The sequence below is a fragment of the Fundulus heteroclitus genome, chromosome 6 (genome assembly GCF_011125445.2).
Source record: "Fundulus heteroclitus isolate FHET01 chromosome 6, MU-UCD_Fhet_4.1, whole genome shotgun sequence".
Lineage (NCBI taxonomy): Eukaryota > Metazoa > Chordata > Actinopteri > Cyprinodontiformes > Fundulidae > Fundulus > Fundulus heteroclitus.
The window spans coordinates 27,212,304-27,235,723 of NC_046366.1; the positions used below are offsets into that span (position 1 = coordinate 27,212,304).

At 41.5% G+C, this 23,420-nt stretch overlaps 1 protein-coding gene across 2 annotated transcripts in view; it reads right to left on the reverse strand.

The window, feature by feature from the left end:
- Positions 1–23,420, reverse strand: part of abca4b (ATP-binding cassette, sub-family A (ABC1), member 4b) — a gene marked incomplete in the record, with an annotated part of 61,466 nt that overhangs the window by 21,277 nt on the left and 16,769 nt on the right. Inside the window, 19 exon segments of one of the 2 annotated variants that reach the window (XM_036138459.1) lie at positions 228–382; positions 844–903; positions 1,171–1,225; positions 3,262–3,467; positions 5,733–5,838; positions 5,935–6,116; positions 7,318–7,455; positions 7,558–7,697; positions 8,928–9,059; positions 9,254–9,431; positions 10,594–10,797; positions 12,653–12,745; positions 13,140–13,344; positions 13,594–13,815; positions 14,340–14,562; positions 15,178–15,354; positions 17,797–18,002; positions 21,125–21,322; positions 23,085–23,201. In XM_036138459.1, the coding sequence (XP_035994352.1) occupies positions 228–382; positions 844–903; positions 1,171–1,225; positions 3,262–3,467; positions 5,733–5,838; positions 5,935–6,116; positions 7,318–7,455; positions 7,558–7,697; positions 8,928–9,059; positions 9,254–9,431; positions 10,594–10,797; positions 12,653–12,745; positions 13,140–13,344; positions 13,594–13,815; positions 14,340–14,562; positions 15,178–15,354; positions 17,797–18,002; positions 21,125–21,322; positions 23,085–23,201 (2,997 nt within the window). 2 annotated transcript variants of the gene reach the window in all.

Sequence of the window (23,420 nt, forward strand, 5' to 3'; positions counted from 1 at the left end):
GAAACCACAGTCGCATATTGAAATGAGGGTTAAATCCTGCTGAGCATTGAAAATTATTGGAAAAATAAAAAGGTAAGCATTTCTCCTTCCGGGTATTTCCTATTTCTAGATGCAGTGTATGTATGTTGAAAGAATTTGAAACACAGAACTGTAACGCCTGCATGCGTCATCAGCACAAAGCCTAGCCGCCTCCTCTTAGCCGCACATCGTTGCATCTGCGGCGGTACCTGAGCCATGAAGTCTTTCCTGCTCCTGGTGGCGTGATGGAATCTCTTCACCAGCAAAGCGTGGAGCTGCTTCAGGATCAGCGCAGCACCCTTCACCTGTCTGGAGCCCTTCCCTGCCCTGCTGTCAGACGCTGTCCCATTTACACCGTCGTTTTCTGCCGTAAACATGGAAAGCAAACGCGGAGCTTTAGCATGAAGACGCTCATGAAGGAAAAAACCCATTTTCAGGCACAGAGCTTTTATCAAAAAACACTCTGTGTCGAATCAGATGGTGATCTTTATGTCAGACAGCTACAAAAGTGACATTAGGCTACATTTGTAAAGCCTATGCAGCTAGAAAAGAGCATGCAAAGAGTAGCAGCTGCTACGTTTTTAATGTAAGACCTGAAACCCTTAGAACTGGGTCATTTTATGCAGAAAGGGGTTCAACGTTATTTCATTTGATATACATACTTCGTGTGACTGCACTGAAATTAGAAATGCAAAACTTAATTGATAATAAAACATGGTATCTGAATAACCCAGGTCCAGTAGGTTCAACAGGAAAAAGAGAAGAACTGCATTTGTATTGAAGCTCTGTTCAAAGCACCCCCCCCTCTCTCTCTCTCTCTCTGACCTTCGTCTTCGCCTACACCAACTTTGCTGCCACTTTGTCTTCCCTGTAACATCCACTGTTCTAGAGGTGGGAGAAAACACACACAAACACAAACACATACACACAAACCGCAGGGTTACAAACAACAACACCTGCACGTTCTACCAAAGCTACCGTTGGCAACATTTTGGGTCGCATCTGCATCGTTCCGCTACGAGATGCACGTTTGTATCGATATTAAAAATGTAGGTTTGGAGGACGGATTAAGAGCAGGCTGGAGAGAAGATCAGTGGGTCAGGAATTTAATACCAGGAAAAGGCCAAGCAGAATATCAGTGGTGGCATTTACCTGCAGTGGTGGCGTTATTTGCTGCTTCTCCATCTGCTGTGACCTTTAGAAATATCTGAGGAAAGAAAAAAAAAAAAAAAAGAAGATCATTCTTTAACTTTCAAAACATTTCAAGTACAGGCATCAAATACAAGTTCCCTGTTAAATATCTGAGAGAATATTACCATTTGAATTTAGATCTAGAGTGGCACGTCGGAATATTCCTGCTATTATACGTGGATAGGCAGGAAAAGCATGACTAAGCACAAATAAAGTCCAATAAATTGGTTTAAGGTTTCTGAGAGATCTGAGAGATCACTTGGGGAGTTGGTCCTTGGAAATAAATTCAAGGTTTCAGTCCAGGTAAGTCAGAAACGTTAAATCATCATCTTCACAGGACTCAATTTTGATTAACCTATCAGAAATGTGTTCGGTCAGTTTAGGTGTATTAAGCTTAAAGCTGCAGGGGATCTCTTTTTGTGATTTAAAAAAAAAATTAGAAAATGCTAAACCATTTGAAAAATGTTCCCACCTTTAATGTGCCATATATCCGATGCAGTTTTACCTGGGAAAAACTGCTATACGCAGCAATGTCTGCTCCTCAGTGAGTCCTCCTTCCACTGAGCTAACGTTTTCTACATATATTTTTAGTGGCGTCGGCTTCGTGCAGACGGGAGGGCACGGCTGACTGTACTCCGACCTTGAAGAGCGGAGTATAAAGCTAGAACGGGAGACGCTTTCTCTGCCGGTTGGCAGTGTGTGGGCTGCTTTGTGGAGGCCTGGGTTGCCTACTGTGTTGAAATTTCATGTGACGTGATGACAGGTCCCTCTAGATAGGGAGAGGTTTTGCTTAACCTGCACTAAGTCTGGTCTTGGTGTCTCTGGTGCAGTTTGTGTCAGTCCAGAGTGGCTCTGGAAGTTAAAAAAGAAACGCGACGTTCTATTTTAACCCCTTTGCACTGCAAGAAGTAAGTCAAATTTTCTTGAAATTAATGTATTTTCCCTTGATTTAAGCAACTAAATAAGACTATTTGCCAATGGAATAAGATTATTCCACTTAAAATAGGAACATTCCATCTCTATCATCTTATTGCTAGTGCAGGATATCTAATTATCTTATTTTAGGGGTAAATATACTCACTCCATTGGCAAATAGAGGGATTTACCTGCTTAAATCCAGGAAAAATACATTAATTTCAAGAAAACTTGACTTACTTTTTGTTCCCTTTTTGCAGTGTAAAAGGGTGGTCTTAATGTGTCATTTCCTCATGAATCCAACCTGGGTCTTCTAGACCACAGTTCTAAGAGTAAGAGAAGTTTGGCACAAAGACAATACATGGCAGATTAAAGAAATGACCAAAAGAACACCATATCCAGAGTGAAATATAGTAACTGTGCAGTTGTGGGAGGGGGCTGGGCATATGTTTAGATGGAAATGGGACTTTAGTGAAGGTGGAAACAATCCAGAACCCTTTCGATTAGTCTGTAGAGAACCAAAACCAGCAATTTGGAAATGAAGAGGGGTCCTTTTCAGCATCACAGGGATTCAGCACATCCATCCAAACCATCAGCATCAAAAGAAGAAGAATAAAGCTTAGGAATAGAAAGAATTCAGAATGAAAAAAAAAAAAATCTGTGAGTGTCGCCTGAAAACAGCAAGAGGTCCTCACAGTCTGCCAGATCTGAGGAACGTTTGCAAGTTTTGCAAAATCAAAAGGCCTTTAGCAAAGTACCCGTTTAAGGGCATGCACATTTTTACACTTATATAAAGATATTGTCAAAGGATTTGCTTGACTAAGTTGACTTTTAACGGATGCGTGCCACCGTAAAGGTAGAACTTTTTTTTTATCATTTATCATGGAGTCATTTTTACATCATAATACCGTTTTTGTTTTTTTGTTTTTTACAAACATGAACAGACTTTGGAGATCCACTGTATGCTGAACAAATACATCTCGAGTATAATACCTAAAGCTGTGTTTAAGGTATCAGTTTGAGTGTAAAAGTCAAGCATTGTAGGCCCATCAGAAAGCTCACACTAAGAATATTTCCAGCATCTTTCAAGGCCATACAGCTCATCCGCTATTAACATTCAACTGCATATTTCCCTACCTCTTCCAGTGACGTATCCGAGATGCCAAAGCTGCTCAGACCCATGTCAGCCAGCGTCTCCTCCAGCTCTCTGAACAGGCTGGCATAAGCTCTATGTTTGAACCCTTTATTCGGAAGCAAATAAGTCAACTCCTGCCCGATGCTCTCGATGAGTTTTGCGTCGGGAACGTGATGGTGGATGAGACTGGTGATGCTGTCGACGTCCCCTAAGAAGACAGAAAAGTTAAAGACTTAGGAGCTTTTTTGAGAGGAAAGTTTTCCCAAAGCAGCAGAAAACTGAGACGAGAACAAAAGCAGAGAAGCTGCTTGAAAAGCCAAAAAAAAAAAGAAGAAGTAAATAAACAAAACAAACAGTATTATTCAAGTGAGCGAGCTTGTGCTGGAACAACTTTAGGGTGTTGCATCTTAAGCAGCATCTCCTCAGGCAGATAAGAAAGAAAAAGGCTTTAGTGTCAATATAGCTGCTAAATTTTTAATGTCTGTAAATAATGTGCGCTGTTCGAGCTTGTTTTAGGACTCACGAGTTGCAGTGATGGGAATTGTTTAAAGATTACATTTGGCACCATTACACACAAATGCTACTTGATGGGTGTGAATACAGGGCAAATGTGTACTGGAGTGCTTTTTTTTTCCTGCTGTTTTTAAAACTATTTCAGTAAGTCTTAGCATTTTCCCACATGCCCCTCAGAGTCTAAAAGTAGGACATTAGAAGGCATTGTCACCGGAGTGGATACCACTGCTGTCAGGACAAAAAAGGCTTATGTCATGCGATGGAAATATGCACCGTGTGCAGTGATGCTTCTCTCCACGGAGAGAATTTATCTGAATTAAGCCATCAAAACTGCATGAAGAGTCTGATTTAATTTTTATTAACATGTCTTCATGTGCAAAACTCTAGAGTAATGTAAGGTTGTCTCTTAAACATGAATGAAGGATGCGGCTGGCACGTATGTGGGTTATAGTTGTAAGCCTTATAATGCCAAATGACTGTGTTTCTAAAACCTTTTGCCATTATGCATGTCTACTGCCCTCTAGTGGAGGACGAAGTACTACAAGTGGCAAAAAGAAGTTCAACTTCACAATCCAAGATGGCTGAGTGCCATCCATTGAATATAAGGTCGGTTGTTTAGTTCAGATACGGCTTTGGATGTGGGCCAAATGGACAGTTGCCCCGGGTGGCATTAGAAAGGGCAGGAAAGGGTCAAAAGGTAATTTGCTATTTTCCAATTTTTCTTTCCCTTTTCAGTTGCTGAAGGATAATTGTATACTAAAAAATACATTCAGGATTCTGAAGCAGATAAAGACTGTTCTGAATCTTTTTATAATCTTTTTCGATCTATACTCCTATTTTTCAGAACACAGCTTTTAAGCCAGGCAATATGGACGTAGCCTTTAAGCACGGGTTAAATAGGGGCTTAGCTGTTGTTAAGGATTTATACGTTCATAATAACTTTGCTTCCTTCACGCAACTCTAATCTAAATTCGGTCTTCCTTCTAGCCACTTTTTCAGGTATTTGCAAGTTCGTAATTTAGTCAGACAACATTTCCCTCACTTTGAAACCATTTCAGAGCAACATAGTTTCTACGAGCTTATAAAAAAAGCCCCCTACTTTTAAAAAAAAATAATCTCTCAGTACTGTACTAATAACTAATAACAGTTTGCTCACGTAAAGTTTGGCAACAAGTTTTACCTTTTCCACAAGTACTTCATCTCACTTTTTTAATGCAGTTTAATTTATTTCAAAAAGATCTTATATAGCATTATTAACATTCGTTTATTTTATTTTCCAAGTTTTCATTTAAAAGGGATGTTGAAGTTTAAAAAAAAAAAGAAACACAATTCGGACCTTGAGTAAATTGGCATCATTTACCGGGGAGGGGCTCTACTCAGGTGTGAAAGAAAAACGTACACTTCATTTGAAAAATGCATTTTTTTTTTTTACAACAAAACACATTTTCTCTCCAAGGTGTGTGTTTTTTTTTTTTTACGTTCGTAAGCAAACATGTTCAGCACAGGATCAAGCATTCGGCTTTGCAATCTTTTTGCAGACCCGATAATGATCATGTAGGACATCCCGCTGCTTGAGGCTTTATAACCTCAGGCTTTGCTTTAAATATTATAAAATCACTTGAAGGCTTAAAGCTCCAACCATCACAAAGTTTGATTATGCACCCCAAATGTCAGCAGAAGATACACCTGAGAGGAGCGGAGAAGCTGCAGATGCATTCGTTCACTTTTCCTCTCAGACCAAGCCAAATCGACGGGGCTGTTTATCAGATAAATAGTTTTCAAAACAATGTATTAACCTAAAAAAATTTATAGTTTTAACTCCCTGTTAAACACCTTCATCTTTCCTCTGTCTCTCACCAACCTTTCTGCTTACTAAGTCTTGAAACGGCAGAGGTGAGGAAAGGCCAAGAACAGGAAGCTAATATAAGGCAATGTCCTTATATGAACAATGAACACTTACCCTCCAGAACTCTGTCGAGCTGCTGCAGCTGATTCTGAGACTGATCTTTGTATTTGTTGCAGATGGAGCAGGAACACGAGCAGTCCGACGCACAATCGCATTCGTTCTGACAGACAGAAGAAAACAATGCTTTTAACAATAAACGCACGCTTGCTGGCAGAAGAGGCAGAAGCAGCGCTGTTCGTCTGCAGACACCGCTCACCTCCCGTCTCCTGATGTCCTTTATGCGGCGCACGAGGGTCAGATAGAAGCCCACTCCGAAGCAGTTTTTGAGGAAGAGCGGGGACCCGCTGCAGTAAAGCTGTCCTTTGGAGATGATGGCGATGCGGTCGCTCAGCAGGTCCGCCTCGTCCATGTGATGCGTGGACAGAATCACGGTGCGGCCTGTGCAAGGCGACAAGCAGTTCAGATAATAAAGTTACAGACATGCAAATGCTGGTGGTTTTAATTATTATTTTTTTATTTCAGACACACAAGTATGTAATAACGACAGTATATGTCCATATAACATAAATTAAAACAGTATTGTATTGGCAGAAGCAATAAGCTTATAATGCCCACCCTGCAAAGCAAATTTGCAGGGTGGACTAGAAATGGACTAAAATGCAAAAGAAAAAAAGATAAAAAGATGGCTACCGTTTATAATACATACCAACGTATGATTTTAGGAAAAGTATTATTTTACAATAATAACATATTGCGAAAAAAAAAAGGTAACGCACCCAGTATTTAAGCTCTTAACTGCATTAACATGATTCATAATTTTTTATGTTATTATTCTTAAATATGTTTTTAAACTTTTTTACTGTTGTACAGTCTTTTAGCTCCTGATCTAATTTGTTCCATACATCAACCCCAACAAAAGAAATACAATGTTGTTTCACATTTGTTCTTGCTTTTGGTTTTCTGAACATTTTATACCCTCTGAGATCATAAGCACTGTCCCTGATGGAAAACAGACCCTGAATGTGTGCTGGCAACACATTATGTTTTACTTTGTACATAAATTGAGCAGTCATAAAGTCAACCAAATCTTAAAATTTTTATGTTTTTAAATGTACAAAAAATTGGTTTGTATGCTCTCTATAATCTGCTTTATTTACAATTCGAATAGCTCTCTTTTGAATTATGAACAATGGGTTTAAATTAGTTTTATAGGTGTTTCCCCACACTTCAATACAGTACATCAGGTAAGGCAAAACTAATGAACAGTACAAGAGATATAATGTTTTTTTTTATTTAAAAGGCCTTTAAATTTATATAACACTGCCAATGTTTTAGATAACTTTGAAATGATATAGTCAATATGTGGTTTCCAACTTAACTTATTTTGTATTGTTACCCCAAGAAATTTTACATCACTTACTCCTCCTTCTCTCCCTCCGCAGCTCTGAAACTGAATTCTCTTCTTTGATAAGTTTACTACCAAACTCAGGAAAAGCTGCAAAAGCTTTGTTTGATTCCTCAGCGACAGCTTAATAGAGTCGATTAGCTTTGAGAACGACCTCGAGTGAGAAAATGTTGGCCAAAATTTGTCAAACGTCAAAAAAACGTCAAGTGTTTTTTTTTTTGGTTTTTTTTTTACCCGTTCTATACTTCAGCAGGAGATCCCAGATGGATCTTCTGGAATAGGGGTCCACTCCTGATGTCGGCTCGTCCAGGATGACGACCTTTGATCCTCCAACAAATGCCATGGCAACAGACAGTTTCCTTTGCATGCCGCCTGTGAAGTGCAGAGTGTATAAAGTAAAAGCTGCGATTCGATCAATTGACCTTCCACATCTTCTGTGGCCCATATATATATATAGACACACGCGCGGCAGACCTGAGAGGTTCTGAGCCTCCTCGTCTCGCTTGTGAGGCAGTCCAAGGTCCAGCAGCATGTTCTCCACCTCTGCCTGAGCCTCCGCTGGAGTCCTACCCTTCAGCAGCGAGTAGAACAGGATGTGCTCCTCCACCGTGAGGCTGAAACGGGGATGCAGCAATCAGACGTTGTGGAGAAAAGGAAAGAAAAGAAAAGTTAAGAGAAAGAGAATAAAATGCTGCTGGAATGGTTCAGTCTGTGCAAGATTTCAGGAACCGTTGGTTGTCATTTGTGAAGAACACCGATGGTGCAAAGTTTCTCCTACAGCTTTATTCCGTTATACATTGTGTGGAAAAGACAGATTTAAGCAGCCGTTACAGAGCGTTGCAAAAGTATCCACACCCCCTGTAAATGTTCATTTTCTTGTCAGGTTACCACTAACTTCTAACTATGGTTTTGGGATTTTATGCAACGTGATCACAAATTAGTGCGTATTCGCATTGTTGTTTTTCCTTTATTCAAATAATAATCTGAAAAGTGTGGCAGGCACTTATTTTCAGGCCCCCTGAGTCCATGCCGCATTTACAGCTGCAGGACTTTTGGCACACATTTCTGGCCGTTTTGTACATTTACACAGTGGGAAATGTTTGCATAATCGTCTTTGTAAAATGGGTCATGCTCAGTCAAACTGCATGGAGAGATCATCCAAACACGTGAATACGGTTCGGTCTTTGTCGCCTAGAGTTGAAATCTAGGGTCTCTGTCCAGAAATCTAGGGTCTCTGTCCAGAACCGTCCTGCATTTAAATCCATCTAACTTCCCATCAACTCTGAAAAGAAAAGCACCCCCACAGCATGATGCTGAGGCCATCATGATCGGTGGTCCATTTAACATGATCGTTTTGAATAAACCTCTTCCTCCATGGCTTGTAGCCAACACCCAATGAGGCGCTCAACAATGGTTTCTGCTTGCCATTTTTCTGTAAATGTTCATATTTGTGAACTTCAGGACTAATAGTTATCCTGTTGACAGACTCTCCCACCTGAGCTGAATTTGAACAGTTCTCTGCATGGCATCCTGTTTTATAACCACTTTACCCCTGACCTGACGAATGGCTCCCTTGGTCTTCATGACGACTGCAAGCCGCAGAACAAAAGGGGCTCAACAGAAACGCACGTCACACTTCTCAAATCTTTTTGGTTAAACATGTTAGTAATCACACATCACCTTCCTCCCACTTTACAATCATGTGCCAGTTCTCTGCTGGTCCATCACGTAAAATGTTGCCAGAATATTTTACGGTATGTTATAAAAAGGAAGAAGGCAGGAAAAAAAAAAAGGTTTCAGGGGTATGAATATTTTTTCAACAAACTGCAAATGATTCAACTCACTGGTTGAAGAGGATGTTGTATTGAGGGCACATGCCCAAAGATGTGCGGATGACGTCCATGTCCGTCTTAATGTCTCTTCCGTTGATGTAGGCCGTGCCGGACGTGGGAGGGTAGAGACCTGTCAGAATGGACCTGAAAAGAGTAAAACACTCTGGATTAGTCCATAAAACAGGTGCGAGTTACTGACCTCTGTAAAGCCGAATCAGAGACAGGAAAATATATAGTTTCATAAATTCCTATGACATTCTGATATTCTAATAATAAACCTTTATTGTTAAGTTTTGGCATTCCTAATTCAAAGTCTGTGCAACTTAATTTCTGCCTACAGTGTCGTTGTTTTTCCAGCCCCGTTGTGCCCCAGGAAGGACGTGATCTGGCCTTCGTAGAAGCTGATGCTGAGGCAGTTGACGGCAGGGCGAGATCTCCCTTCGAACACCTTGACCAGATCCTGAATCTGGACCCCCAGCACCAGGCCCACAGGTTCCGGCTCGAAGAACAGCGGACCTGCAGGGAGGAAAAAAGCAGGAATAAGATGAAAGTAGTCGCAGACTGCATCGGAAATAATCAGAGCGTCATTGGATTAAAGAAATTGAGTTTCAGATCACACTTTTTTCCCCCGTTTTCAGTGTAAATTTGGTCGTAAAAAACAGTTTTTACCAGTTAAGAATTTTATCAAAAGTGAAAGGATACCTGCCACGCAGAGATCTGGAGACTGTAATCCATGCTTTTATTAATACAAGATTAGATTACTGTAATTCATTATATGCTGGCTTGGACCACTCACTTTTACACCGTCTGCAGTTGGTACAAAATGCAGCTGCCCGTCTCCTTACTGGCACACGTAAACGTGACCACATATCACCCGTTCTAGCCTCGCTGCATTGGCTTCGGGTTGTTTTTAGAATAGATTTTAAAATTTTATTGTTTGTTTTTAAAGCTCTTAATGGTCTAGCCCCCCAGTATTTGATTGAGCTTCTAAAAATCCATGTCCCAGCCAGAACACTGAGATCCTCTAATCAGTTGCTACTGGCCATGCCTAAAACCAGACTTAAAACCAAAGGTGATCGCGCCTTTATGGCAGCGGCACCGAGACTCTGGAATAACTTGCCTTGGCATATTCGATCGGCAGGCTCCTTGGAGGTTTTTAAATCCTCTCTAAAAACACATTTCTTTTCCCTGGCTTTTAATCAAGTCTAGGTGGACATTTGGCAAATTATAATTTATTTTAATATTTTATTTAAATTGAAACATTTATCCTATTATATTTTTATCTGCATTCAATTTTTCTTTTTGCATTGTGTTTATGTATTTTAGCATTCAGTTTTTATCTTTTATCTGTACAGCACTTTGGTCAACCCGGGTTGTTTTAAATGTGCTTTATAAATAAAGTTTGAGTTGAGTTGAGTTGAGTGTACAGAGGATTGGGGGCTGTTAGCATATATGCCTGTTTTGTTTATCCTTTTGTTTTACTGCATTTTTAGTACTCGGGCAGTAGAAGCCTTCATCTTAAGTAAAACTGTTATAATAAAAGAAAACAGCAGTCAAATTCGGCATACGTCTCATTTGTTACACTCATTGAATGCTGACACGGCTATAGTTGTAGTTCCCCTGTCTGACCACTAGATGTCTTCAGTGTTCTGGTTTCTGCTCAGTCCGTTTCCCTCACCTTCATCCCCAGCTGCCTCAGCCTCCTCCTGGTTCGGAGTCTGCTCTTGTTGCTTCAGCAGCTCCCTCTCTCTCTCCAGGCGCTCTCTCTTACTTTGGTGCTTGCAGTTTTTTTTGCTGGCCGAGCCATTGCAGGTGTTAGTCTCCGGTGTGTCCCCGCTCTCAACGTCCAGCTCCTGGTTCTCTGCTTCCAGTTTCTTGGCATCTGCTCGGGACAGAAAGGTTCCGGTAAAGATCCAGCCTTTGGTTCCCTGATAAATCGTTCCCTGGCTCTGAAATATGATGTTCGGCTGGAAACATAATAGTGACTATACAATATTGTTTCAAAAGATATGCAACTTATGTGATTAAGCTTTGTTCATACCACCTTTCTGTATCTGTGCATCCTCTAAAACTTGATCAAATAAGATGCCACAAAGCAGGAGCTTTTCAACTGGCAAATACTGGTTATTCTGGCAAATACAACTTTCAAGTTTTATTTGCCAGAATAACTTGCATAAAAATCAGCAAGACTAAAACATGACATGAGGACCAATCAACTTCTAAGCCATAAAGCTTTTTTCTTGCATAAAATGCCTTTTTAAATTTTCCAAATCTTCCAAACTTCAGTGCATTTATTCAAATATTATGTGATGGACCAACACTCAACACTTCATAATAGTGAAGTGAGATGAAACTGATGCATGATTTTATTTTTTACTTTTTAAACCTATATACATTTGAAAAGTTGGGTTTGAAATGCCTTCAGAAAGAACCGTTTAGTAAATAAAGTCCACCTGTGTGTATAAATACAGTTTCTGCTGTTCTGTGAAGGCCTCAGAGATTTGTTTTTCGTGAATAACCCGGGCTGTGAACACACCACACAGAACAGGCTGGGAGATAATAGGAGAAGCAGCCAAGATGCCCACCGTAACTCTGGATGAGCTGCAGAGATGCAGAGCTAAGATGGGCGAATCCCTCTAGAGAACAACACACTCCACAAATCCCGTTTTTATGGAAGTGTGACCCTGGTGAGCGGACTTTTGCATATGGGACCCACACAGGGAGGCAACGGGTTGAAAAATTAGTCCTGGTGTTATTGTCCACAGATATCAAATTGGCTCCATAATAACTGTTTAAGTTTTATGCAGGACAACCGTGGGCTAATTTGGACCCATGCAGGCCCTGGATGTGTTGAATAGTTTTAACTAATTGCCTTAATACCCAATTGAGACCCAGCTAAGGCCTCGTTTCTGTGGTTTATATAGAAAACCCAAATAGGTTCCAAACAAGTCCACTGTGAACCCAAACCCACTTGATACTGAGCAAACTCCCGATGGGGTCCAAAAACACGTGTTGTCTGTGACAGCGGTGACTTTTCTTCAGGAGGAAAAGGGAAGCTTAACATGTTTATCAATGTGCAATCTTCATTTTTAAAACAAACACGCTGAAAATGTAGAATAAATAAAACTGTCAGAGATTTGAGACTTGGGCGAAGGTTCAGCTTCTATTTACCTCAGATAAAAGAACGCTCACAGGTTAAAAAAGCCAAATCAAAGTCCAAACTAAAATCAAACTGCAAATATGCAGCAACGCTCCCACAAAAGCTCTCCAACCAATTCGGCTGCGTTTGAAAGTGGTCACAAATTGCCGTTTTTTTTTTTTTCTGGGCTATTTTGCAGCTATTTCTGGGCTAAAATTGCAGGCCTAGAAGTGTAAAGCTGGAAGGGGAGATACTTCAAAACAACTCCAGCTGTAATTTCAATAAAATCATCATTTTCCTTCCATTTCACCATCCTGCACTACTTTATCCATTGCATACAACCCTAATAAAATATACAGAAGTTTGAAGTCCAAATTTTCCAAGGATACATTTGCAAGCCAATGCTTAAGTTCATTTCATGGTTCAGATGCACATCAAGGGGCCAAAGCTTCTAGACCTAAACTCTATATGAATAATTATGATTTAGATCAAACAATGCTCAGTTGAGCGTTTTAAAGTAAAGGGACACGGCTTTACGGCCTCAAATTTTAAAACCAAAAACCCCTTCAGTCACAAAGATGCTCCACAGCTGACCCACCTTCATTGGCCATTTCTATATTTGAAGGTACAGATCTCTGCCAGTACGAGGGTTGGAGAGGGAAGTAGAACGGTCGACCGACGCCGTACTGTCCTGTTAAGCAGAAAATAAAAAAAATGTTTGCTTTTATGTTCATCTGGATAAAACCCCAATAGGTTTGTTATGATGCAGCATTCGGTACACTGCAAAAACGGATCCTAAAATAAGTAAAATGTTCTTAAAGTTAGTGTATTTGTCCTTGATTTGAGCAGGTAAAAAAAGATTATTTGCCAATGGAATGAGTATTTTGACCCCTAAAATAAGATGATTGGACATCATGTACTTGAAATAAGGTGATGGAGATGAGTTGTTCCTATTTTAATTGCAAAAATCTTATTCCATTGGCAAATAATCTTATTTACCTGCTCAAATCAAGGACAAATACACTCATTTTAAGAACATTTTACTTATTTTTAGTTGCATTTTTGTAGTGTAGTAGGAGTCTAACCTGGGAACACGTTGTCCAGATACCAGGCCAGGATTCCATACAGGATGCCGTCAAACACCATCATGAGGATGGAGGTGAGGAAGGAGTAAGTGTCTTTCTCCAACGGGCTGGTCCCAATGTTGTTCCACTGCAGACCCAAACCTTGCTCTTCATACCTCGAAAGGTACTCCGTCCCAAAGCCGAAGGCTACCGGAGAGAGCAAGCTCTATGAAAGCAAAAAGGAGGCACAAAGCAGAGTAATTCATCAGAGTCAGCATCGACTTCAATCTTCAAACTTTACGAGCGTCGTTACTCTGCGGGAAAAAACACTCGAGCAAAACGACAGATTATCTATAGACCCTTATCTGGAATGAGATGCGTGCTCATAATCTGCCAAAGAGGAGGTAGAACTGTTTAAAAAAATACATCCTAGGCTCGGCAGAGCAGCAAACTCAAGAAAAATAAGTTGACATACGGCAGCCAGCTTCATGGTCTTGGTGATGCGGTCCTGCCAGGCAAAGCACAGGATGTGAGGCAGGTAGAGGGTGAAGTAGATGATGCCACTGCAGGCGGCGGCCAGGTTTGCTTTGTTGAAGAAGACGCTCATCAGGAAACACTGCATGATGGTGGTCACCGTGAACGTCAGCAGGAAGAAGAAGACGAGGAGCGGGTCGCTGTAATTCAGCACCTTCCCCCCCTGCAGGAAAAACAAACAAACTCTTAAATTAGATGTTTTTTGATGATTTATTTTATTTTTTGTGTGTCCTGTCTGGCAATGTGGCAATAAGAAGTGTTGTCTTAAAACCAGAAAGAGCCCAACAGATTTTATTCTCACAAGCGGAGCATTATCGCTTTCGCCGTACTGCTCTGCTTGATTTATATATGTAAATAGTTTTATTATGTGGGGAATAATTCACGTTATGTGGACACTACATTGAAAAAGTAGAAGAGGAGAAAGAAACGAGAAGAAGAGAAAAAAAAAAGAAAGGGAGAAAAGGTGAAAGAAACAGGAGACAGAAGAAAGATTGACAGAACTTGATCAGTCTGCTTCATTACCTGCAAAGAGAGATGTAAAAAGAACAGCACCGCCGATAGAACTACAGATACAATACAGCAACACCTTGATACTATCACTGAAGTATATACAGTATTAATCAATACAAAATGTATGAAGTGGTAGCTGAAGATAAAAAACAAACAAAGAGCGGCAGCGATCCTCACCATAATGATGGCTGTCAGCAGCGCCGTGCTCGCGGTCATCATGATGAAGCTATCGATGAACCACGTGTACCAAATGACGCCGTTGTCGACCCCCATGGCTTTGAGGGTCTCTTTGAGGCGCAGCTCCTTCTCCAGGACGATGCTCTTCACGGTCATGGACACCGAGTAGATCCAGGCCAGAACCATGAACATGGGGAAGCAGCGGTTCAGTGTGATCATGAAGCTGCAGAAAAAGGATACGATTAAGTCGACCATTTTTTTTTTTTAAGATTTTAGAATTGTACTCTAATTTCAATAGTGTTGACCTAAATAAAAAAAATGACAAAACTATTCACAAAACAATGACAGAGCGTCCTCCGCCGTGGTCAGAAACCAGGTTATTATTAGATCACGCAGCATTTATTGTTTAATATACAGTTTAAACTAGACCTTTACGTACGCTACATAAAAAGACTTCCTTCTTCTCTCACATGTGTTTCGCACATTCATCGACTAAACTTTGCCCCTTTTAGGTCCATTAGCACCAGTAACATTATTTGAATTTGCTAAATGCCTGAACAGATAGAGAGAAAAATAAATGTTGATTTAAATAAAAAAAAAAAGTGATTATTTACCAAGATGAACAAAGTCTAAGATAAAAAAAAACAACCTGTAATCAACATTAGCCATGCGATCACATTTGAAAACTCCGGTTTTGACTGGAGCTAGACCTCTAAAGACTCCTTACAATTCAGCGGCGTTACATACTGTAATCAAACCTCATCTATGTGAAGGTTTTTTTTTTTTTCCTCAGTTCTTCAGGAAACCCGTTTGTGTGCGGTTGTCAGGGTCAACTCACAGGTCATCTACGTAGCAAGGGTACGGCATCTGCTGGACGTAGACCCCGAGCGGCCAGTCATTTCCTGTGTGAAGCTTGATGATCCCGTGTTCGATCATGTCCTGCAGGTACGCGAACCCTCCCCATAGGTACCTCTGGTCTTCCATGGGGTCCGCCCTGGGACCGGGATCCCAGTACCTAAAACAGAACAGAGCGAGAAAATATCAATGGTGGTCAAATCTTCCGGAGAAATTTTGTTAGACACACTTTATGAAGCAGCGGGTTAATAACCACTTCCTTTCATTTTGCATGGATATGCTAGTGAAGATTCTGTCATCCAGGTCATGGTCATTCCAAAAAAAAAGTAAAAAACAAGGCAACTGGACTTGTTTTCCGTAGTTGAAGACGTTTCGCTTCCTCTACCAAGCTTTATACTATCTAAGCCATTACAAGGCCTTTATTGGGCAGTAGTATAAAGCTTGATGCTCCACATTACTCCAGACTTTGTGAATTGAGAAAGCTTCCTGGAGAGGAAGCAAAACGTCTTCAACTACAGAAAACAAGTCCAGTTGCTTTGTTTTTTTACTTTTTTTTGGAATTTGCATGGATACTTGCTGCTGTGTTGAAAAAAAAAATCCCAGATATAGATTTTGTTAAAATATTTGAATACCCTAAAGCCCAAAGTCTCTTGAAAAGCGGACGACTGTGAGGCAGAGCTGTGCTACAGTCTGATTATTCTGCTGCGTAGAGGCCGGACTCCCACTGGGTCCATTACGGCCCGTTGGTGAGCTGTAAACAGCTCCCAGTGCCTGCGCTCACAGGGGGGGATATATTGGCAGGCTGTCTCGCTACAAAACGGCAGATCAAAGAGGAAAAGAAATGTATGTAAGTGGCGCACGTGGGGAGGATTAAAGGGCGCGTAATGAGTTAATGTGAACCACCAATAAAGTTTGCGAGACGCAGTGGAGGCAGCTGGAGAGGATTTTCCCTGCCAGCGAGAATGTGACACGTCTGGATGAAATGGCTCATTGATGTGGTGATAACAGCGTGAAAAACAAACGAAGGGGCCAAGGGACTCTGTGCTTCTAAAGTTGCAAGGTTGTCTATCAAACGGCACCAGGACGCATCTAAGAGGCCCGTAGTCTTTATTTTTTGTAGTTAGTTACGTCCTGTGCTGCGGTTTAGTTACAGGATTTTGCTGTGGATCGAATGTCAAAACACAAATGACTTTTAAGGAAAGCAAGGAGAAAAAGCACACTGCTTAAATATTCTTTTGTATTAGCATTGAATATACAAAAAATGGTTCGAATCTGATAAAAAAGGCCCTTCATTTACATACAATAAGCTTTGGATATTTTAATACAAAAATGTAAAAACATATCTAACTGTTCAACCGATTACATTTGCAGGAAAAAAAAACTTTCTTAGCACTAACATAAAAAAAAAAAAACATCTATTGTTTTTAGCAGGTTCAGCGGTGCCACATATACTCCTAAAATCCCTATAAATGAAATGCGACTGCTGATTTTTTTATTTTTAGGCTGATATATAAACTTTTAATTAGTAATGCATGATTTCCTGTTTCACTGGGGGGTAAACACACAATCACACAAAGAGCCATTTCTCTTATCTGCTCTTTAAAAAAAAAGAAAAGAAAGACAAGTAAACACCTCGTATGTAAAGACAGAGCGACACTAAATTACTGAAACAACTGCGCCAAGTTTATTTTGCCTCTAATGAGGATAGGGGAAGTTAAAAATGTCCACATTAACTGTTTTAAAACTAGACAATGAAACATCTTGGGGTCACCAAGTCTCCATGGAAACTCTTTAGATGCCGTCTGCAAGCCAGGCGACTATCTGGGATTACACAAACAATTAAGTCTTTCTGTATGTTCGTTAATGTATGAAAGAAGTCCGGTCAGGCATGTATTTAGCTTATTCCTTTGTTTTTCCTGCCTGTAATGTTTTTCTGTTCACAAACAGCACTTTGAATCGTCTTCCTCCTGAAAAGTGCTGTATAAATAAACTTACCTTACAAAACGTTACTTGTTCGTCACAGACAAACTTCTGGATTTCCTCATGTTACCAGTGCTTAAAGTAGAACTCTCCACACTGGTCTGAGGTGAACCAAAAAGCACCTCTAGGACCTCTGTCAGGTCCAAGACGAGGATGTGTGATCATGAAAGCTTAAAAATACAAGGACTTTCTAAAGTTAAAGCTGGTGGCTTTATGAAAATGGGTGGCATTTGGGTCCACGATGATTTGAAGTATGAAGCTTCATGTAAATCCTGAATTTATGAGGCATAAATTCAACCTTATCTGACTCCCATCTCAAAACCATGCAGGGAACACGTGGGAAGCTGAAGAAATGAGAGCATATGAGAGGATCCAGGACTCTTAACCATCTAGAGAGGTTGCACCAAGAGGAACAACCTCCCGCTAGAAGCTCCAAGCCTATGAAATATGGCTAAAGGGGGCGACATAAAGTATTAACAGCAGGGGTAGAAATAAGTGTGGCGCCGGTGATCTGAAGAAGAGATTTCTTTAACAAGCTAAAAGGTCTATGTTTTAAAATCTACCGTGTGCGGTCCATCTACGGAGAAGGAGATGATAAACAGCACGCAGAGCTTCTACAGACCTGTCTTTGATCTTGTTGGTCCGCTCCACCGCGTCTATGTCCATGCGGATCTTGTACTTGACATGTGGCGGAACGCTCGTGGTCCAGGGATACACGTCCATGAAGACCACGCCCGCCCAGAACTTGTTCTCCTCCAGCAGGTACAGGGCCCGGTGAATCATCTGGGACTCATCGGTGTGAGGCACAAACTTATCCAGACTGATGCACTGCAGACAGACACACGGTTGGGGAAGACGGCGGCGGGTTTAGCGGGGTCACTTTTAAATCGGTGCTGCCAAACTGGGGCGCCATTCTTCAGATGGCATCAAGAGATCTTTGACCCTGGGGGTGTTTTATCATGACTTGTTAGCATTAAATGCTTGAATATAATTTGGTGCTTCTAATGTACCGTAAACAAAGAGATCAATTCCACTTTCCTCCTGCACCCGGAAGGGAAAGTCAAAGTGGATGACACACAATCTGTTAACCAGAACCATGCAAGTGTTTTCTGAATAAAATAGTCTCTCTATTCTTCGAGGCACAATTATACAATCAGAGAAAACATTTCTGACACGTCGCTAAAGGATTGTATCCCCTGAGGTCATAGACTAAATGAAACCAAACAGGTTTTGCAAGCATTTAACATGCAGTGTGCAGTTTAACCTGCTTCTTCCTTCAGCAGTCAGCTCATCAATAAACTCCAGTGACCTAGTTTCACTGGCGCTTAAACACGCCCTCCTCCGTGTTTGATAAATTACATGGAATGCTTTACTTTTCTTTCCTTGTCTCTTGGCCCTTTTCTCCACATTCTGGTCCAAATTATCATAATGTATTTCTTTTTTTCCTAACAATCTGTCCAAACCTTTGGGTAATGTTGTGTTTATTATTTATTCTTCCATGTATTTTTCTGGTTTTTTTACACTGCAAAAAGCAAACTAAAAGTAAGTAACATTTTCTAGAAATTAGTCTATTTTTCATTGATTTGAGCAGGTAAATAAGACTATTTGCCAATGGGATTAGTAGTTCTACCCCTAAAATAAGATAATTAGATATTCTGCGCTTGAAAAATTATGATGGAAATTAATTGTTCCTACTTTAAGTGCAATAATCTTATTCCATTGGCAAATAATCACATTCCACAAAACACTGTTGTATCAACAATCTGAAAATTAAAAGTATGATACGGCTGCAAATCTACCGAGAAGCTTTTGACTGAACAGTTATTAAACGCACACTTCAAAATGTATCCATTATGGAGGCGTATCAAAAAGCATGCAGGGGACCCAGCAAACATGTGGAGCCAGGTGCTCGGGTGATAAGAGACCATTTGACTTGTGTGCAAACCCAATAAGGTTAAGAAACTCTAATCACTGTGAAACATGGCGGTGGAAGCATCATGCTGTGGAGGCGTTTTCCTTCGGCGAGGGACAGGGAAGTTAGTCAGGGTTGATGGGAAGACGGATAACACTAAATACAGACTAATCCTGGAGGACACCCTGTGAGTGTCAGCAGCAGGAAGGAGGAGATCCACCTTCCTGCAAAAGAACAAGCCTAGCCACACAGCCAGAGATGAAATTGACTGGTTTAGATCAAAAGATATTCACATGCTAAAGTGGCCCAGTCAAAGTCCAAGCCCAAAGAAAACTGAGACTCTGCGGCAAGACTTGAAGTTTGATGTTTTACTGACGCCATCCGTTCAGTTGCACTAAGCCCAAGCTTTTTGGCAGAAAATAAATAAATCAACAGGACATTTAGTCTTTAAAGCTGACACACCCCAAAGGCCTGGCAGCTGTAACTGCAGAAACAGGGTGGTTCTAAAAACGTACTACCTCACTGGGTTTGAATACAATCGCCAGCCCTACTGTTCAGATCAGTTGTGATAGAAATGCGAGAACCATGTCTCGTTTTCTTTCCAGTTCACATTTGTGCACAGCTTTATGCTGAACTATTACTACTAAAATAAATTCAAATCACAGTGTGACAAAACTGTGGAAAAGCAGATTGGATAGGAATCCTTTTACAAGGACACAGTGCTCATAATAATGTAATAATACCATACATAGGTTTAGGATTTCCTGATAGCAGGGAAGCGTTTTTTTTCCTCAGAGGAAACATGTTTGATGCACGTTCTGTACAAAGATGTGAAAAGACTCGACTGAAAATGCGCTGAACCCAGACACGTGCGTCCCAGCACATATTATAGCACCTCTTGCTTTGTGCTGCTTTCTCTCTCACACACTAAATGAAACGCGTCTTTGCAACTGGAAGATTTTGTCCTTAACGCATATTTGCACAGCCACGTCTAAAGTGCACGCCACGTCTAAAGTCTTCCCCCGCATTACCCTACGATGCACTGGCCCGCTCCCACAGAAAGGTGAGGTGAGGGAGCGGTTTCTACTCATACTCATGGGAACATACATTTACAGTACTTTAATGCTCACTCAAAGCTAGCCATAAAGACCCGACAAGTGGTACACATGAGCCAATGGTTGCTGGGGTGTGAGAAACGTTCACTCCTGACAGAGTAACAGGACGCTAGCTGGCGGCTGCATCTAATTGGCTAAATTGGCCCGGTCCATTTGCGGGACTCGGAAAGGTCCTGCACTGCAAAAAAGGAACTAGAAATAAGTAAAATGTTCTTTAAATTTGTGTATTTGTCCTTAATTTGAGCAGGTAAATAAGATGATTTGCCAATGGAATAAGAATCTTAAACTTAAAATAGGAACAACTCATCTCAATCATCTTATTTCAAGTGCAGGATGTCTAATCTTATTTTAGGGGTGAAAACACTCATTCCATTGGGAAATAATCTTATTTACTGCTCAAATCAAAGACAAATACACTAACGTTAAGAACATTTTACTTATTTTTAGATCCATTTTTGCAGTGTGGCACTAGGCGCTGCGACAAAAGACAATTTGAGATTTCTGGCAAAGACTGGCCTCTTTCGGAGACCACAACCCTTGGCTTCTTTTAAATCACACAAGAGGGTATAGGAGGGAGGGAGTGATTTGGCCACTTTTGTAGAGAAGAACAGAGGTCGGATCCGACGCCAATCGGCACACTGAAACGGCTCTGAGATCAGGAGGAGGGTGACTCATTCCCACCTACTCTCTACTTTATCAGCGGCTCCACAACGGAGGCGCGGGGAGAAGGCGACAGCACGCCTCTTCGCTCCACCTTTTAGGCTTATCGACACGAGAGGAGCTATAAAGGTGCGACGAGTGCTTCCATCCGTCCGAAAAGGCCCTGCTGTGGCGTAAAAGGGAGCGGCCCCGGCTCACCGAGACAGCTGCCGGGAGAAAGAGAAGCGTTCTCTGCGCGAATCGCAGAGAGACGGTCTCCTCACCTCTCCATATTGGTTGAACAGGCGTACGACTTGGTCCGTGATGTTAAAAATGTTCCTCCAGTCTAAGTCGGGCATCCCCTCCTCCCTCTCCTCCTCTGGCCCGTTGTGCAGAAAGTTGAGGATATGTTTGGTCGTAAACTCGCTGTCCGCCAGACTGTCGTCCACAAACTGCATCACCGTCGGATTCCTCAGGGTATCCTGAAGGGAGAGGAAAAAGACCAACAGCATTACGAATCATTTCAACGTGTTTTGTTTTTTTCCAGTTTAACTAAAAGCCTTAAGGATATATACGTAATACGTGCGCCCAGACATGTTCATTTAACTTTATGCATCCCACATCATGAAGGTCCTGGAGTGACTCCTGTTGGTTCGCCTAAATAAACAGACAGGCATCTATCAGGACCCCCTGCGGTTTGCTTATCGCCGTGGAGTTGGAGACGCCAACATACACCTGCTTCAACAAACCCTCTTTGTCATGTGGACAAAGCGAGCAGCACCGCGAGGAGCGTGTTCTTTGATTGTCCCCAGTGCAACCTAGTTCCCCCGGGCTCCACACGTCTCCACACATCCATGCGTAGAGCTCCGCAGAACCAAATTCTAGAAAGAGTCAGGTTGTACGTTTCAACCTGTAATTTAAATCTTTTTATCATATTCTCTGCGCTGGATGTGCACAAAATAGTTTAAGTTGGTGAACACAGCTTTTCTAAAAGGCCCCAGAGGCTGTTGTACCACAAAGCACGAGGCATCGCACCACGGTGGTGGCAGCATCATGCCGTGGGGATGTTTTTCAGCAACTGGGGATCTGGGTCAAGTCGAGGTAAAGATGGATGGTGCCAAATACAGGGTTAATAATTGAACTTTATTGATCTCACAATGGAGAAATTCAATTCTGCATCTTAACCCTTCCCCTTGGGGAGCAGTGGGCTGCCACTGTGTGGCACCTGTGGAGCAATTGGGGGTTAAGCTACCCAGAGCTACCCAGAATGGCAGCTTGTGGGAGTTGAACTCAGAACCTCTGGGACTGAAGCTCTGTGCTCTAACCACTAGGCCACCACTCCCCTCATATATTCTTTACATATTGTTAGATATTAGATTTCTGCACAGATATTCTTGAGCAGAACCAATGTCGGTCTGCCTTTGATCTGAGACTGGGACGGAGGTTCACCTTCCAGCAGGACTCGAGTGGTTCACGTGGAAACGTTTAAATGTGTTGGAACGGCCTAGTCCAAGTCCAGACCTCAACCCAACTGAGAATCTTTGATTAGACTTGAAGATCACATGTGGACCCCATTCAACATGGGTGAGCTGGAGCAGTTCTGCTTTGAAGATGAGCAAACATCCCATTGGTGAGATGTGGTGGGCTCATAGAGACTTATCTAAAGAGACCTTCTGTTACTTTGTCCTATTAGTTGTTTCCCTTACAATATTAGATAGATAGATAGATAGATAGATAGATAGATAGATAGATAGATAGATAGATAGATAGATAGATAGATAGATAGATAGATAGATAGATAGATAGATAGATAGATAGATAGATTAAGATCGATAGATCGCTCGCTAGCTAGATGCATCGATCGATGATAGATCGATCGATCGCTAGATAGCTCGATCGCTAATCGATCGCTAGCTAGATCATGTCGCTAATCTCGTAGCTGCCGATCGCTAGATCGTAGCTCGCTCGATGCTGATAGCTAGATGATGATCGATAGATAGATAGATAGATGCCAGAGGGCCGGGTGGTGCCGATGTATGGCAGCCTCGACTCTGTCAGTCTGCCTCAGGGCAGCTGTGGCTACTGATGAATGTAGATGGCCTTATAAAGTCATGTGGTGTGACAGGTGATTATTTGACAAAGATTTTTTTTTTCCCCGAACGATTCCTTCTGTTGCTCTACCTTCCATTACTTAATTCTTGAATCTGTGTTGTGAAAGTTGGGATCAGAGCAACCCGTCCGTACCCTGATCATGTTCATCTGGACGCTGTCGTGGAAGAAAGCCCAGAGCTGAGGTCCCACCTCCTCCCAGGCCTTGGCCATGTTCTGGAGCCTCTCCAGCTCCTCAAACGTCGTGTTAGCCTGGTGACAGAAAGACACGCAGGATTACAACTAAAAACGACAAATCGTTAATGGCTTTTCTAGAAAGCCAGCTCATGAGATCACTCGATTCAGATTATTACCAGAGGAGTCTTGCGAATTTTTTTGTTCTTCTTGAATTTTTTCAATGTTTTGAATTTACAACCACAAAGCTCTGCATACGTTAACAGGATTTTATGGGACAGACCAATAAAAGTGCTT